Source organism: Coturnix japonica, chromosome 2, assembly GCF_054131305.1.
Source record: "Coturnix japonica strain WE chromosome 2, WE-NBRP24, whole genome shotgun sequence".
Lineage (NCBI taxonomy): Eukaryota > Metazoa > Chordata > Aves > Galliformes > Phasianidae > Coturnix > Coturnix japonica.
The window spans coordinates 367,511-381,428 of record NC_140664.1 but is presented as its reverse complement, the minus strand read 5'-3'; the positions used below and the strand labels follow the sequence as shown (position 1 = coordinate 381,428).

Genomic DNA, 13,918 nt, shown 5'->3' with positions numbered 1-13,918 from the left:
TTAGAGATGTATCCAGTTCCAAGCATCTCTGGAAGCCTGATTTGGGCATTCTTATTATTGTGGTTCTCAGATCTCAATGGCAGTTCCTTTGATGCGGAGATATGTTGTTCACCACGGGAACTTTTTGTGCATCATTTCCATGAACTTCATCCAAGTTCTTCATGCTGTATTTCATGAAATTCTTCTGGAGAAAATGTTGAGAACTTACCTTGAGAAATACGTGATATGTTGGGTGAAGCTTTGTGTTAGAAATCCAGTTCAATGACTTCTATTAGATGTGGTTATGTCAGGCCAGTAAGGTATGGGATTCTCCATAGCTCCTTTTTTCACAGAATCACAGAATCACAGAATTGTAGGGGTTGGAAGGGACCTCTAGAGAACATGGAGTCCAACCCCCCTGCCAAAGCAGGCTCCCTACACCATGTCACACAGGTAGGCGTCCAGGCGGGTCTTAAATATCTCCAGAGAAGGAGACTCCACCACCTCCCTGGGCAGCCTGTTCCACCCGTCACCCTCACTGTAAAGAAGTTCTTCCGCACATTTGTGCGGAACTTCCTATGCTGTACTTTCATCCCATTACCCCTAGTCCTATCCCCACGCACTACTGGGTCTGTTCTCTTCCATGGTTTAGAAAATGCAGGATTCTTTCAAATGCAGGATGCAGTACTTGGATGCATACAAAAATAGAAGATTGTGGATGACAGTAAGTAGAGATGAGCAGCTGACTCTCAGTATTAGGGGGGCCTTGGAGAGATCTCTTGAGAGACCTGTGGGCTGGGCCATCACCAATGAGATGAAGTGTAACGAGAGCAAGAGCTTGATTATGTGCCTGGCTTGGGAACACCCTGTATATGTATGGGTATTTGGGGATGAGAGACATAAGAGCAGCCCCACAGAAGGAGATCGGGAGGTTCTGTTTGATATCAAGTTGATTCTGAGTCGGCAGTGTGCCCTGGCAGCCAAAATGACTGACTGTACCCTGGGATGCATTGAGATGAGAACTTCCAGTGGGAGAGAGTCAGTTTGTCCCACTCTGCTCTGTGCTGGTGCGGCCTCACCCCAAGTGCTGTGCTCAGCTTTGTCTTCAGCCGTACAAGACAAGGGGACGGATAGCCCTAAAAAGCATCTACACAGGCTGGATAGGGGAGCTGCGGCCAATGGATGAAGTTCAACAAGACCAAGTGTCTTGTTCTGTGCTTTGGCCACAGCACCTCCAGGCAATGCTGCAGGCATGGGGCAGAATGGATGGAAAACTGCATGTGGAGGGAATGGACCTTGGTGTAGTGGTTGATGCTTGACAGAACTTGAGGCAGCAGCTTGCCCAAATAACCAAGAAGGCATATTGGCTTGTATCAGAACTAGTGTTGTCAGCGGAGCAGGGAAGTCATCATCTCTGTACTCCACCCTGGAGAGGCCACACCTTGAGTTCTGTGTCCAGTTTTGGGCCCCTCACTGCAAGAAAGCCATTGAGGCCCTGGAGCATGTTCAGAGAAGGGCAAAAAAGCTGCTGAGGGGCCTGGAGCCCGGGCCTTATGAGGAGAGGCTGAAGGAGGTGGGACCGTTCAGTCTGCAGAAGAGGAGGCTCAGGGGAGACCTCATTGCTCTCTATAACTACCCAGAGGGAAGTTGTAGTGAGCTGGGAGTTGGTCTCTTCCCTATTGGTGATAGGACTAAAGGGAATGGCTTCAAGCAGCACCAAGGTAGGTTCAGGCTGGATGTTAGGAAATACTACTTCTCTGAACGAGTGGTCAGGCAGTGGAATGGGCTGCCCAGGGAAGTGGGGGAGTCACTGACACTGGAAGTGTTCAAAGAACGTTTGGACGTTATATTGAGGGACATGGTATAGTGAGATCTGTTGGTGATGTATTGGACTTGATTATGATGTGGGCCATTTCCAACCTAGGTGATACTGTGATTCTGACTGTATGTGATTGTGAACAGCCTCCAATTCCCGACTGGACTTCAGCTGTGCAATTGTACTATTTGACATTCTTTATAAGAGCATAGATAACGTGATGAGATGAAAGCCATCTGCTAGCCACCAATGCACTGGTTGGTGATGTAATTGCAAGAGAAGGTCCTGGGGCTGATTTGGAGCCATCAAATTCATTTGTAGACCCATGGCTTTGTGGTTGGTGAAGTGTGAAGTGCATTGTGCAAAGGAATGAAGAGGATGAATCCGAGGCTGGCATGCGTGAGAACTTTATTGAGAGAAATACATGTAAAGGAAGGATCCACTTGGTGATCACCAGGTGGAAAGGGCACAATTTCAAGTGCAAAGAAAGAGGAAAGTTACTGCACTCATGTTCCCAGACAGCATGGTACGATGCTGTTCCTGCTTCCTTGCATTCTGCCATGAGAAGAGGAGCCATGGCTGCTGATGCCATGTGCTGCCATCAGTGACACAGAGGAGCGTGGTGAGTGCGTGGTTTGCCTTGCAGGGTGCAGGTGGTTGCTGTCAGGGTGTGGGCGCAGGCCCTTAGCAGGGGTAGCGGGCTCTCCCGCCGTTGAAGCAGCCCAGGCCTCCGAAGCCGAAGCCGCCGGAGGAGATGGACACTCCCTGGGCGCTGAGGGCGCTGCCCACGGCAGCTGATGAGGAGGATCCGACGGCGGTGTTCTGGGGGAAGGAGCTGAGGATGGGTCCCGGCAGGGTGACCAGCACGGTGGAAGGCTGGATGACGACTTGGGAGTCCTGGCACTGCCTGACACAGGGCTCGTTGCAGCTGTTAGCCAGCGGGGTGGGTCCGCAGGGGCGGCAGAGGTCGTAGCAGGACATGGCTGTGGGGTGGAGGGTCCCTGGAAGAGAAGGTGTTGGGTGAGCGGAGGGGGTTGGGGGAGTGTGGGGGCTGAGGAGAGGTGGAGAGCTGGGTAGGATTGGGCAGTGGAAGAAAGGAAGCGGGGTGCAGGCTGACCTGTAGGAGCAGAGAGGAGAAGGTGTCAGGAGAAGGGTGTGAGGGAGCGAGGTGCAGGGCCGGCTTTTATGCTGCTGTGTGAGTGCCCGAGGGCTTGGAGAGAGCCTCTGCGCATGGCAGCATTGTGCAGAGCTGCTGTTGCGTGCCAGAGCCTGGTCAGTCATGAGGTGGGGTGTGTTTGCCGTCCACAGCTCTCCCTTTTCATTACCTTTTGTTGTGGATTTGATCCTTTGACCTTGTCGGCAGTTTTTAAGGGAAAATGAATATTTTCTATTATTTATATACAAGGTGTGTCGCATGATGGTGTTTGGAAGATACATCTAAAGCATGGAAGCAATGTGGTCTCAGGAGTGAGGTCACGGCGTCGCATTGATGGTGGGTGGTTTGTCTGCATTGTGAGGTTTGGACCCCATTTCCCGGCATCCTTGTCAGGCTGCTCTGGGCTTCCCAAGTGTGTCTGGCAGGAGACCCGTTTACTTGTGTCACATTTGCTTCCTGCTTGCTTTCGGCCTATTTCCCTTTCCATGTGCTTTGACCTTCTCTTTCCCATTGGGTATCCTTCATTGACACCATGGTTTACTGTCCATGTTTTATTTGGGAAATGGATTTCTGCGTGTTTTGTATAGTTACATCTTAGTGATCTCTATAGGGATTACAGCTTATTTAGGCAGGGGAGGGCTGTTTGTGATGGGAGGACACAATGCTCTCAGGCCTGGCTGTGAGGTAGCAAACCTTGAGCTGAGTGGGAGGGTGTTGGTCTGGAAGGCTGAAGCAGAGCTGGTGGGATCATTGTCAGTGTCTGAGGCCATTTGTCTGCATGGCCATTGATTTTTTCCAGTTGGATTTGGATATTCTATGGGGAAATGAAAAGCATTCATGTTGCATGGGTATGGAATCATGAGCCTCTCCAGGCCTTGTGGTCAAGGACATGGCTGAGGAGTGCAGGGCAGGCCCCCTTTCAGTTGAGGTGAGTGCTTTGTGTCTTGGTGCTGAGGTGAACAGTGCTTGTTGTTGAGGGAGATTAAGAGAAGTAGAATGTTTGTGCCTATAGGCTGTGAGGGCTGCCTGTTCCACCAATGAATGCTGAGGGAGCCAGGGGTGTCCTTGTGTGAGTGATGTCATTTGCCTTAGAAAAGTCCCAGTCCCTGGGAGGGGCTTCTGATGTGTGGGACAGAGCTCATTCCCTGCTATCCTGAAGGAGGTGGAAGAGTGGAGAAACAGATATCTGTTAAACTGAGATGAGAGCTGCCAGTGGGAGAGAGTCGGGTTGTCCCACTCTGCTCTGTGCTGGTGCGGCCTCACCCCAAGTGCTGTGCTCAGCTTTGGCTTCAGTGGTACAGGACAAGAGGAAGGATGGCCCTACATAGCATCTACACAGGCTGGATTGCGGGACTGAGGCCAATGGGATGAAGTTCAACAAGACCAAGTGTGTGGTTCTGCAATTTGTCCACAGCACCCCCAGGCAATGCTGCAGGCTTGGGGAGACTGGATGGAATACTGCATGGAGGGAATGCACCTTGGTGTATTGTTTCATGCTTGATTGAACTTGAGCCAGCAACATGCCTGTATATCCAAGGAGGCATCCTGGCTTGTATCAGAACTAGTGTTGTCAGTAGGTGCAGGGAAGTCATCATTCCTCTGTACGCCACCCTGGGGAGGCTGTACCTTGAGTTCTTTGTCCAGTACAGAATGGGAAATAAATGGTGCAAATAGAAATAATGGATATACAACATCATCTCAGTTTCTTCAGCATGGAAGTGACCAGCTTTGATCCTGAGGAGATGTGACTAAATTTGATGAGTTTGCCTTTAGGAAAGGCTTTGAGGCTTCCTCCCATGAGATGCTCATAGACAGACTGACAGCAAACCACTCAGTTATGTGGGCACTGGGATGGCCTTAAACGTTGCTGAAGGAAGGATCCAGTGGAGTGAGCTGTGTCACAGAGTCCTGCTGTGGTGAGTTCACAGCTGTATAGCACAAGATTGGGAATCGTGGTCAGTGCTGTTCAGTATCTTCATTAAAATTGTGTGTGATGGGACTGGACCTGATTGTGGACAGCCTGCAATTCTGCAGTGGGCTTGAGCAGGGCAATTGATTATATTCTTCTCTTTGGGCAAGTGTAGATAAAGCTTGATGAGATGACGGCCATCTGCTGGCCAGCAGTGCTCCTGTTGGTGACATGAATGTGAGAGGAGATCTTGGGGCCATATTGTACCCAGCAAAAAGATTTCTGGAGCCATGACTCTGTAGTGGGTGAAGTGGAAATAACACAGGTTGAAGAAAGCAAGCGGAGGAATCGGAGGCTGGCATGCATGAGATCTTTATTGAGAAAATACATGTAAAAGAAGGATCCACTTGGTGATCACCAGGTGGAAAGGGCACAGTTTCAAGTGCAAAGATAGAGGAAAGGTAATGCACTCATGTTCCCAGACAGCATGGCCTGATGTTCCAGGCTTGCTTGTTTTGTGCCATGAGCAGAGGAGCCATGGCTGCTGATGTCATGTGCCATCAATGGCACAGAGGATCATGGTGAGTGCGTGCTTTGCCTTGCAGGGTGCAGGTGGTTGCTGTCAAGGTGTGGGTGCAGGCCCTTAGCAGGGGTAGCGGGCTCTCCCGCCGTTGAAGCAGCCCAGGCCTCCGAAGCCAAAGCCGCCGGAGGAGATGGACACTCCCTGGGCGCTGAGGGCGCTGCCCACGGCAGCTGATGAGGAGGATCCGACGGCGGTGTTCTGGGGGAAGGAGCTGAGGATGGGTCCCGGCAGGGTGACCACCACGGTGGAAGGCTGGATGACGACTTGGGAGTCCTGGCACTGCCTGACACAGGGCTCGTTGCAGCTGTTAGCCAGCGGGGTGGGTCCGCAGGGGCGGCAGAGGTCGTAGCAGGACATGGCTGTGGGGTGGAGGGTCCCTGGAAGAGAAGGTGTTGGGTGAGCGGAGGGGGTTGGGGGAGTGTGGGGGCTGAGGAGGGGTGGAGAGCTGGGTAGGATTGGGCAGTGGAAGAAAGGAAGCAGGGTGCAGGCTGACCTGTAGGAGCAGAGAGGAGAAGGTGTCAGGAGAAGGGTGTGAGGGAGCGAGGTGCAGGGCCGGCTTTTATGCTGCTGTGTGAGTGCCCGAGGGCTTGGAGAGAGCCTCTGCGCATGGCAGCATTGTGCAGCGTGCAGCTCTTGCATCACGTAGTGTTGCCACTCATGGGTTGTGTGTTCTCCTTCCAGGAACTCTGCCATTTCACGTCCTTCTCTTGAGGCCGTGTCCTGATGACAGCAGCGGCACCTTTCAAGTGAGAATATTTGAGGCCAAAGGTGCCACGTTGCACCTTCATGTCATGGCACGCGGAAGTAGTGGCCAACGCTCAGTTAAGGAGCAGTGTTGTCAATGAGGTCATTGCTTGGCACACATACACTTGTGCTTTGTGTCTTTGTTGTTAGAGATGTATCCAGTTCCAAGCATCTCTGGAAGCCTGATTTGGGCATTCTTATTATTGTGGTTCACAGATCCCAATGGCAGTTTATTTGATGAGGAGATTACCCATGTTGTTCACCACAGGACCTTTTGTGCATCATTTCCATGAACTTCAGCAAAGTTCTTCAGACTGTATTTCATGAAATTCATCTGGAGAAAATGTCAAGAACTTACCTTGAGAAATACGTAATATGTTAGGTAAAGCTTTGTGTCAGAAAAGCAGCTCAATGACTTCTATTAGATGCGGTTATGTCAGGCCAGTCAGGTATGGGATTCTCCAGAGCTCCTTTTTTGGGTCTGTTCTCTTCCATGGTTTAGAAAATGCAGGATTTTTTCAAATGCAGGATGCAGTACTTGGGTGCATACAAAAGAAGAAGATTGTGGATGCCAGTAAGTAGAAATGAGCAGCTGACTCTCAGTATTATGGAGGCCTTGGAGAGATCTGTTGAGAGACCTGTGGGCTGGACCATCACCAATGGCATGATGTGTAATAAGAGCAAGACCTTGATTATGTGCCAGGATTGGGAACACCCTGTATATGTATGGGTATTTGGGGATGAGAGACATAAGAGCAGCCCCACAGAAGGAGATCGAGAAGTTCTGGTTGATATCAAGTTGATTCTGAGTCAGCAGTGTGCCCTGGCAGCCAAAATGACTGACTGTACCCTGGGATGCATTGAGATGAGAACTTCCAGTGGGAGAGAGTCAGTTTGTCCCACTCTGCTCTGTGCTGGTGCGGCCTCACCCCAAGTGCTGTGCTCAGCTTTGGCTTCAGCGGTACAGGACAAGGGGACGGATGGCCCTACATAGCATCTACACAGGCTGGATTGCGGGGCTGCGGCCAATGGATGAAGTTCAACAAGACCAAGTGTCTTGTTCTGTGCTTTGGCCACAGCACCCCCAGGCAATGCTGCAGGCTTGGGGCAGATTGGATGGAGGACTGCATGGAGGGAATGCACCTTAGTTTATTGGTTGATGCTCGACTGAACTTGAGCCAGCAACGTGCCTGTATATCTAAGAAGGCATCCGGGTTTGTATCAGAGCTAGTGTTGTCAGCAGGGGCAGGGAAGTGATCATCCGCCTGTACACCACCCTGTGGAGGCCACACCTTGATTGCTGTTTCCAGTTTTGGGCCCATCACAGCAAGAAAGACATTGAGTCCCTGGAGCTTGTTCAGAGAAGTGCAATAAAGCTGGTGAGGGGTCTGGATCACAGGGCTTATGAGGAGAGGCTGAAGGAGGTCAGACGGTTCAGTCTGAAGAAGAGGAGGCTCAGGGGAGACCTCATTGCTCTCTATAACTACCTGAAGGGAGGTTGTAGTGAGATGGGGGTCGGCATCTTCTCTGGTGTAGCTGGTGATAGGACTAGAGGGAATTGTTCCAAGCTGCACCAGGGGAGGTTCAGGCTGGACATTAGGATGGTTGGACTGGATGATCTTGTAAGTCCTTCCCAGCCTTGTGATTCTATAATTCTATGAAATACTACTTCTCTGAAAGATTGGTCAGGCATTGGAATGGGCTGCCCAGGCAGAGGGTGGTGACACTGACCCTGGAGGTGTTCAAGTAATGTTTAGTCACTGTGTTGAGAGACATGGTTTAGTGAGAACTGTAGGTGATGGATTGGACTGGATGATGCTGTGGGTCTTTTCCAACCTTGGTGATTCTATGATTCTATGATGCTCTTAATGGATCTGGTTGTTGATAGCCTGCTATTGCTGACAGGACTTCAGCAATGCAATTGTATTCTTTGACTTTATTTGTTCAAGCGTATATAATATGTGTTGAGATGAATGCTATATGCTGGACACCAGTGCTCCTGTTGATGTCATGTTTGAGACAGGATCTTTTGGGGCCATTTTGGACCCAGGGTGTTCATTTCTAGAGCCGTATCTCTGTAGTGGGTGAAGTGGAATGTGCATTAAGCAAAGGAATGAAGAGGAGGACTCTGAGCCTGGCATGCATGAGAATTTTATTGAGGAAAATACATGAAAAGGAAGGATCCACTTTGAGATCACAAGTGGAAAAGGCAGAGTTTCAAGTGCAAATAAAGAGGAAAGGTACTGCACTCATGTTCCCAAACAACACGGTCAGATGTTGTTCCAGGTTTCCATGTTTTGTGCCTTGAGAAGAGGAGCCATGGCTGCTGATGCCGTGTGCCATCAGTGACACAGAGGAGCGTGGTGAGTGCGTGGTTTGCCTTGCAGGGTGCAGGTGGTTGCTGTCAGGGTGTGGGCGCAGGCCCTTAGCAGGGGTAGCGGGCTCTCCCGCCGTTGAAGCAGCCCAGGCCTCCGAAGCCGAAGCCGCCGGAGGAGATGGACACTCCCTGGGCGCTGAGGGCGCTGCCCACGGCAGCTGATGAGGAGGATCCGACGGCGGTGTTCTGGGGGAAGGAGCTGAGGATGGGTCCCGGCAGGGTGACCAGCACGGCGGGAGGCTGGATGACGACTTGGGAGTCCTGGCACTGCCTGACACAGGGCTCATTGCAGCTGTTAGCCAGCGGGGTGGGTCCGCAGGGGCGGCAGAGGTCGTAGCAGGACATGGCTGTGGGGTGGAGGGTCCCTGGAAGAGAAGGTGTTGGGTGAGCAGAGGGGGTTGGGGGAGTGTGGGGGCTGAGGAGGGGTGGAGAGCTGGGTAGGATTGGGCAGTGGAAGAAAGGAAGCGGGGTGCAGGCTGACCTGTAGGAGCAGAGAGGAGAAGGTGTCAGGAGAAGGGTGTGAGGGAGTGAGGTGCTGGGCCGGCTTTTATGCTGCTGTGTGAATGCCCGAGGGCTTGGAGAGAGCCTCTGCGCATGGCAGCATTGTGCAGAGCTGCTGTTGCATGCCAAAAGTTGACCAGTCATGAGGTGATGTGTTTGTGTCTTCCCGCAACGCTTCCTTTTCCTTTCCTTCTCTTGTGGTTGTGTTCCTTTGACCCTGTCGGCGCTGTTCAAGTGGGAATGGTATTTCAGTCAGTGCATGCTGAAAGTGTGTGTGGTGTTTATCAGGACTGAGGTCACCGCGTGGCTTTTGTGTGTGGTGGTTTGTGGCTCTGTCAGGTGGGTACCGCATCTCCTGGCGTCCTTAGTAAGCTGCTCCAGGCTTCCCAGCTCTGCCTGTTATGCTTGATCCTCTCAAATCCTATTCCCTACTTCCCTGCTGTAATCACAACTCACTATGTGGACTTCAACCTAGTGGAACAGAGGTGTGGAACAAGGGAGGAGGTCACAGCATAGCACTTAAATTGCATGTTGCCTGACTGCATTATGTGGTGGGGACCCGATTTTCTGGCACCCTTGGAAGGCAGCTCTGGTCTTCATGGCTGTGTTTGCCATCAGACCCTGTCACACACATCGTATTTTCTGACTGACTGCCTTCATCCCAGTTTCCTTTCCATGTACTTCACCCCTCTCTTTCTCTTTGGTGTGCAGAACTGACATCTCAGTTCCCTTTGTGCCCTCAAGGCTTCAATTGGGAATGGTGTTACTGCGTCTTTGGTGTGGTTTCAGCTCAGGTCCATCCATGGGGATTGTAGCTGATGGAGGCTGAGGAGCGCTGTCTGTGTGAGCAGGCCGCAGTCCTCTGCAGCCTGGGTGAGAGGTAGCAAGCCCTGAGCTGGAGGGGATTGTGTTGGTCTGGAAGGCTGAAGCAGGGCTTGATTGCAGATCAGTGTTGAGTTGAGCGTCAATGGAAGAAGCTATTATTTCTCTGTATAGGCTTTGGTAGTTACAAGAAGGAACTGGAGGTTCCATAGAGAAAGGAAAAGTATGCATACTTGGTGGAGTTCAATGACAGGCCCTGGTCAGCATGACTCAGTGGTGGGCCATCAGCCCAGAGAAAGGATAATGGTTCAGAGTTCTTCCAACCTTCACAGCTCCATGCTAATCTAATTGTATCATTTGACATGCCATACTCAGCCAGAATCTGAGCCTGTATGGGTTGGACAGGTGGAGATGATGGGGCCCTGAAAGCACTTGTCTGAAAGGCTAGGGCCCAGAACCTTGTGATGGGGTCACCAGGTGTTCTAGCAGGTAAGTTACTCATGCTTACCCCATGGTGGACTTTTATGGATCCCGTCTCAGTGCTGCGAGCTACTATTGTATGATGTAATGTTACACGTCATGCGGTGTGTGTTGTTCTTCCAGAAACTCTGCCTTTTTGCATCCTATTCTAAATGCAGGACTTGAATGCGTACAGATCAACAAGTCTGTAGATGTTAATTACAGAGGAGCAGTTGACTCCCTCTGGATTCTCTCAGGATTAGGGAGGCCTGAAGAAGAGGATGTGGATTCTGCAGCTGATTGCAGAATGCCCTGGACATTTGAGGATCTGGAGAGAAGAGACTTCAAAGCAGCTCCTCAAAAAGAGATCTGCAGTTTCTGGTTGATGTCAGGTTGGATCTGAGTCAGCAGTGTGTGCTGGCCCCCAGAAGTGCTGAGCATTCCATTTGTATATCGGGCTCACCACTGAGGATTGTCCCACTCTTCTATGTGCTGCTCCAGCTTCATCTCAAGTCTTGTTTTTATATTTCACTTCAACCATGCAAGGACATGAAACTCTTGTCTAGGGTCCTAAGGAAGGATACAAAGAGGACGTAAGGTTTGAAGGAAACAAAGTTCCTTGGTTTATTGAGGAAAGCGGAGACTGAGGGCATCCCTCATATTGGTCTGCAGCTCATCACAGGGAAGAGGAAGGGCAACTCTGCTGTCTGGGGACTGGAAAAGGTCTTGTGCAAATAGCGTGGAGCTGCATCAGGGGAGGTCAAGTGGGAAGTTAGGGAAAGGTTCTGTACCAGAGACTGAAGTGAAGACAAAACTGATATGAGAAATGATTCTGTGACCATGTTTGTTGTAAATATGAGAGATTCTTGGATGGGAGGAAAAGGAATCTGCTGCCCATCAAGGCTTATGTTGGTGACAAAGTTACAAGAGGAGGTCTTGTGGCCCTTTTGTGGCAAACATGATGGTTGTTAGAGCCATGTCTCTGTAGTGGATGAAGTAGGAAGGGCATCGTATGAAGGAAGGAAGAGAAGGAATCTGAGGCTGGCATGCATGAGAACTTTATTGAGAAACACACTTAAAGGAAGGATCCACTTGGTGATCACGAGGTGGAAAGGTGACAATTTAAGGTTCAAAGAAAGAAGAAAGTTGAAGTGGTCAAGTTCCCAGACAGCATGGTCTAACGACGCTCCCTACTTCAATGTTTTGTGCCATGAGAAGAGGAGCCATGGCTGCTGATCCCATGTGCCGTCATTGACACAGAGGAGCGTGGTGAGTGCGTGGTTTGCCTTGCAGGGTGCAGGTGGTTGCTGTCAGGGTGTGGGCGCAGGCCCTTAGCAGGGGTAGCGGGCTCTCCCGCCGTTGAAGCAGCCCAGGCCTCCGAAGCCGAAGCCGCCGGAGGAGATGGACACTCCCTGGGCGCTGAGGGCGCTGCCCACGGCAGCTGATGAGGAGGATCCGACGGCGGTGTTCTGGGGGAAGGAGCTGAGGATGGGTCCCGGCAGGGTGACCACCACGGCGGGAGGCTGGATGACGACTTGGGAGTCCTGGCACTGCCTGACACAGGGCTCGTTGCAGCTGTTAGCCAGCGGGGTGGGTCCGCAGGGGCGGCAGAGGTCATAGCAGGACATGGCTGTGGGGTGGAGGGTCCCTGGAAGAGAAGGTGTTGGGTGAGCGGAGGGGGTTGGGGGAGTGTGGGGGCTGAGGAGGGGTGGAGAGCTGGGTAGGATTGGGCAGTGGAAGAAAGGAAGCGGGGTGCAGGCTGACCTGTAGGAGCAGAGAGGAGAAGGTGTCAGGAGAAGAGTGTGAGGGAGCGAGGTGCAGGGCCGGCTTTTATGCTGCTGTGTGAGTGCCCCAGGGCTTGGAGAGAGCCTCTGCGCATAGCAGCATTGTGCAGAGCTGCTGTTGCCTGCCAAAAGTTGTCCAGTCATGAGGTGATGTGTTTGTGTCTTCCCGCAACGCTTCCTTTTTCTTTCCTTCTCTTGTGGTTGTGTTCCTTTGACCCTGTCGGCGCTGTTCAAGTGGGAATGGTATTTCAGTCAGTGCATGCTGAAAGCGTGAGTGGTGTTTATCAGGACTGAGGTCACCGTGTGGCTTTTGTGCGTGGTGGTTTGTGGCTCTTTCAGGTGGGTACCGCATCTCCTGGCATCCTTACTAAGCTGCTCCAGGCTTCCCAGCTCTGCCTGTTTTGCCTGATCCACTCGAATCCCATTCCCTCCTTCCCTGCTGTCATCCCACCTCACTAGGCAGTCTTCAGCTTTTGTCCCTATCCCTGGTTATGATGCATATGCTACCCACTTTTTTCATATCTTCGTACGGCCTTTTCAGTTGATTCTGTAAGGTCATAATGCATGCGAGTGCGGTCTGAGAAATGGAAGAGTCTCATCCCACTCCTGCATTCAAGAAATGAAGAAGGAAGCTGTGAGAAACTGCAGGCTGGTCGACCTGATGTTAGTCACTAGCCTGGAGGTGAAGGAAATCTCCCTTAAAGCCACAGATTTACAAAGCCACCTCAGTCTCTTCTACATTGGTCCAGTGGTGGATGATGAGAAGGTGTGACAGTTGACTGTCTTCCCTTTGGTCAAGGCATGGAGGCTTCCTCCCATTACATGATCCCTGATAAACTGTCAAAGTGGAAGCTGAGATGGGCTTGAATGTGGCTGAATGCAACAGTCCAGTGGAGTGTTGGGATTGTGTCAAGACTGGGTAGTGAGGCCAGCACAGTTCAGCATCTGCATTAAAATACTGGGTGATGGTAGTGATCCCAGTGAGTTTGCAAATGCTGGAAGTTGGGAAGGAGCAGCTGATGCCCCAGGTGAACAGTTCACCTTTGTGAGTGATGTGAGGAGGTTGGGTTATGTGTCAGAGAGGGAAATACTGAGGCAGGAGAAGGGGCAAGGTGAAATCCTGCAGATGGGAAGCCGTAACATGGAGTCAAGGAAATGAGAGGGTGGCAGCCAGGTTTGCTGAGGAGAACCTGGTGTTGCTATTGGTGAGCAAAGTGATGGAGAGGCAGCAAAAGAGGCTCGCATTCTCTTGAAGGCCATTGGGAAGAGCATCGCTAGCACACTGGAGGATGTACTCTGAGTTCTGTTCAGCACTGGTGCTTCAAATTGAAGTTTTGCAGGTAGAAGACAGACATGGATATGGTGGAACAATTCCAGTGCAAGGCTTTCCCAGTGCTGATGGGCCTGGAGACTCCTTAGGATGTGGACAAGCAGAGAGAGCAGGCAGCTTTGAGCCAGGACTCAAGGATGCTCTCAATAAATGTTAAACTTGTGTATAAATATTCGGGAAGGATGGAAAGTTAGCCAGCACCTTTCCATCACTGTCGGCTGCCAGGACAAAGGACAGTGGGCAGCACTGAATGTGAACCTTCCTTGGAAGAGAAATGGAGCTCTTTCCATTGTGACGGTGACAAGGAGTGGAACAGCTTACCCAGCAGAATAAGTTGTGCAGTCCATGTCCTTTGAGGCACTGAAAGTGTGTCTGGACGTGTTCCTTGTCTGACAGCTGTACCTTAGTGTGCTTGAGCAGGGCAGCGGTGCTGCGTTGTCACTGCAAGTTCCCTAAGA

General features: G+C 51.3%; 4 protein-coding genes and 1 pseudogene across 4 annotated transcripts; 1 reads left to right on the top strand and 4 right to left on the bottom strand.

Moving 5' to 3' along the window:
• Positions 1-2,186: 2,186 nt before the first annotated feature.
• On the bottom strand, positions 2,187-2,829 carry LOC146761637 (feather keratin 1-like). The gene has a single exon (XM_085536835.1). The coding sequence runs from the start codon at positions 2,774-2,776 to the stop codon at positions 2,480-2,482; it is 297 nt and encodes a 98-aa protein (XP_085392961.1). The 5' UTR covers positions 2,777-2,829; the 3' UTR covers positions 2,187-2,479.
• Positions 2,830-5,503: 2,674 nt separating this feature from the next.
• LOC146761636 (feather keratin 1-like) lies at positions 5,504-5,853 on the bottom strand. Its single transcript, XM_085536834.1, has one exon. It carries the CDS (start codon positions 5,798-5,800, stop codon positions 5,504-5,506), a length of 297 nt encoding a protein of 98 aa, XP_085392960.1. The 5' UTR covers positions 5,801-5,853.
• An 863-nt stretch (positions 5,854-6,716) lies between these two features.
• LOC146761635 (uncharacterized) lies at positions 6,717-7,970 on the top strand (annotated as a pseudogene).
• A 380-nt stretch (positions 7,971-8,350) lies between these two features.
• On the bottom strand, positions 8,351-8,945 carry LOC146761634 (feather keratin 1-like). Its single transcript, XM_085540853.1, has one exon. The coding sequence runs from the start codon at positions 8,907-8,909 to the stop codon at positions 8,613-8,615; it is 297 nt and encodes a 98-aa protein (XP_085396979.1). The 5' UTR covers positions 8,910-8,945; the 3' UTR covers positions 8,351-8,612.
• Positions 8,946-10,698: 1,753 nt separating this feature from the next.
• LOC146761633 (feather keratin 1-like) lies at positions 10,699-11,974 on the bottom strand. Its single transcript, XM_085540852.1, has one exon. It carries the CDS (start codon positions 11,972-11,974, stop codon positions 11,678-11,680), a length of 297 nt encoding a protein of 98 aa, XP_085396978.1. The 3' UTR covers positions 10,699-11,677.
• Positions 11,975-13,918: the final 1,944 nt, after the last annotated feature.

Bases quoted from the DNA above. Each gene is read 5' to 3' on its own strand.
- LOC146761637 (XM_085536835.1), bottom strand. From the start codon at position 2,776: ATGTCCTGCTACGACCTCTGCCGCCCCTGCGGACCCACCCCGCTGGCT.
- LOC146761636 (XM_085536834.1), bottom strand. From the start codon at position 5,800: ATGTCCTGCTACGACCTCTGCCGCCCCTGCGGACCCACCCCGCTGGCT.
- LOC146761634 (XM_085540853.1), bottom strand. From the start codon at position 8,909: ATGTCCTGCTACGACCTCTGCCGCCCCTGCGGACCCACCCCGCTGGCT.
- LOC146761633 (XM_085540852.1), bottom strand. From the start codon at position 11,974: ATGTCCTGCTATGACCTCTGCCGCCCCTGCGGACCCACCCCGCTGGCT.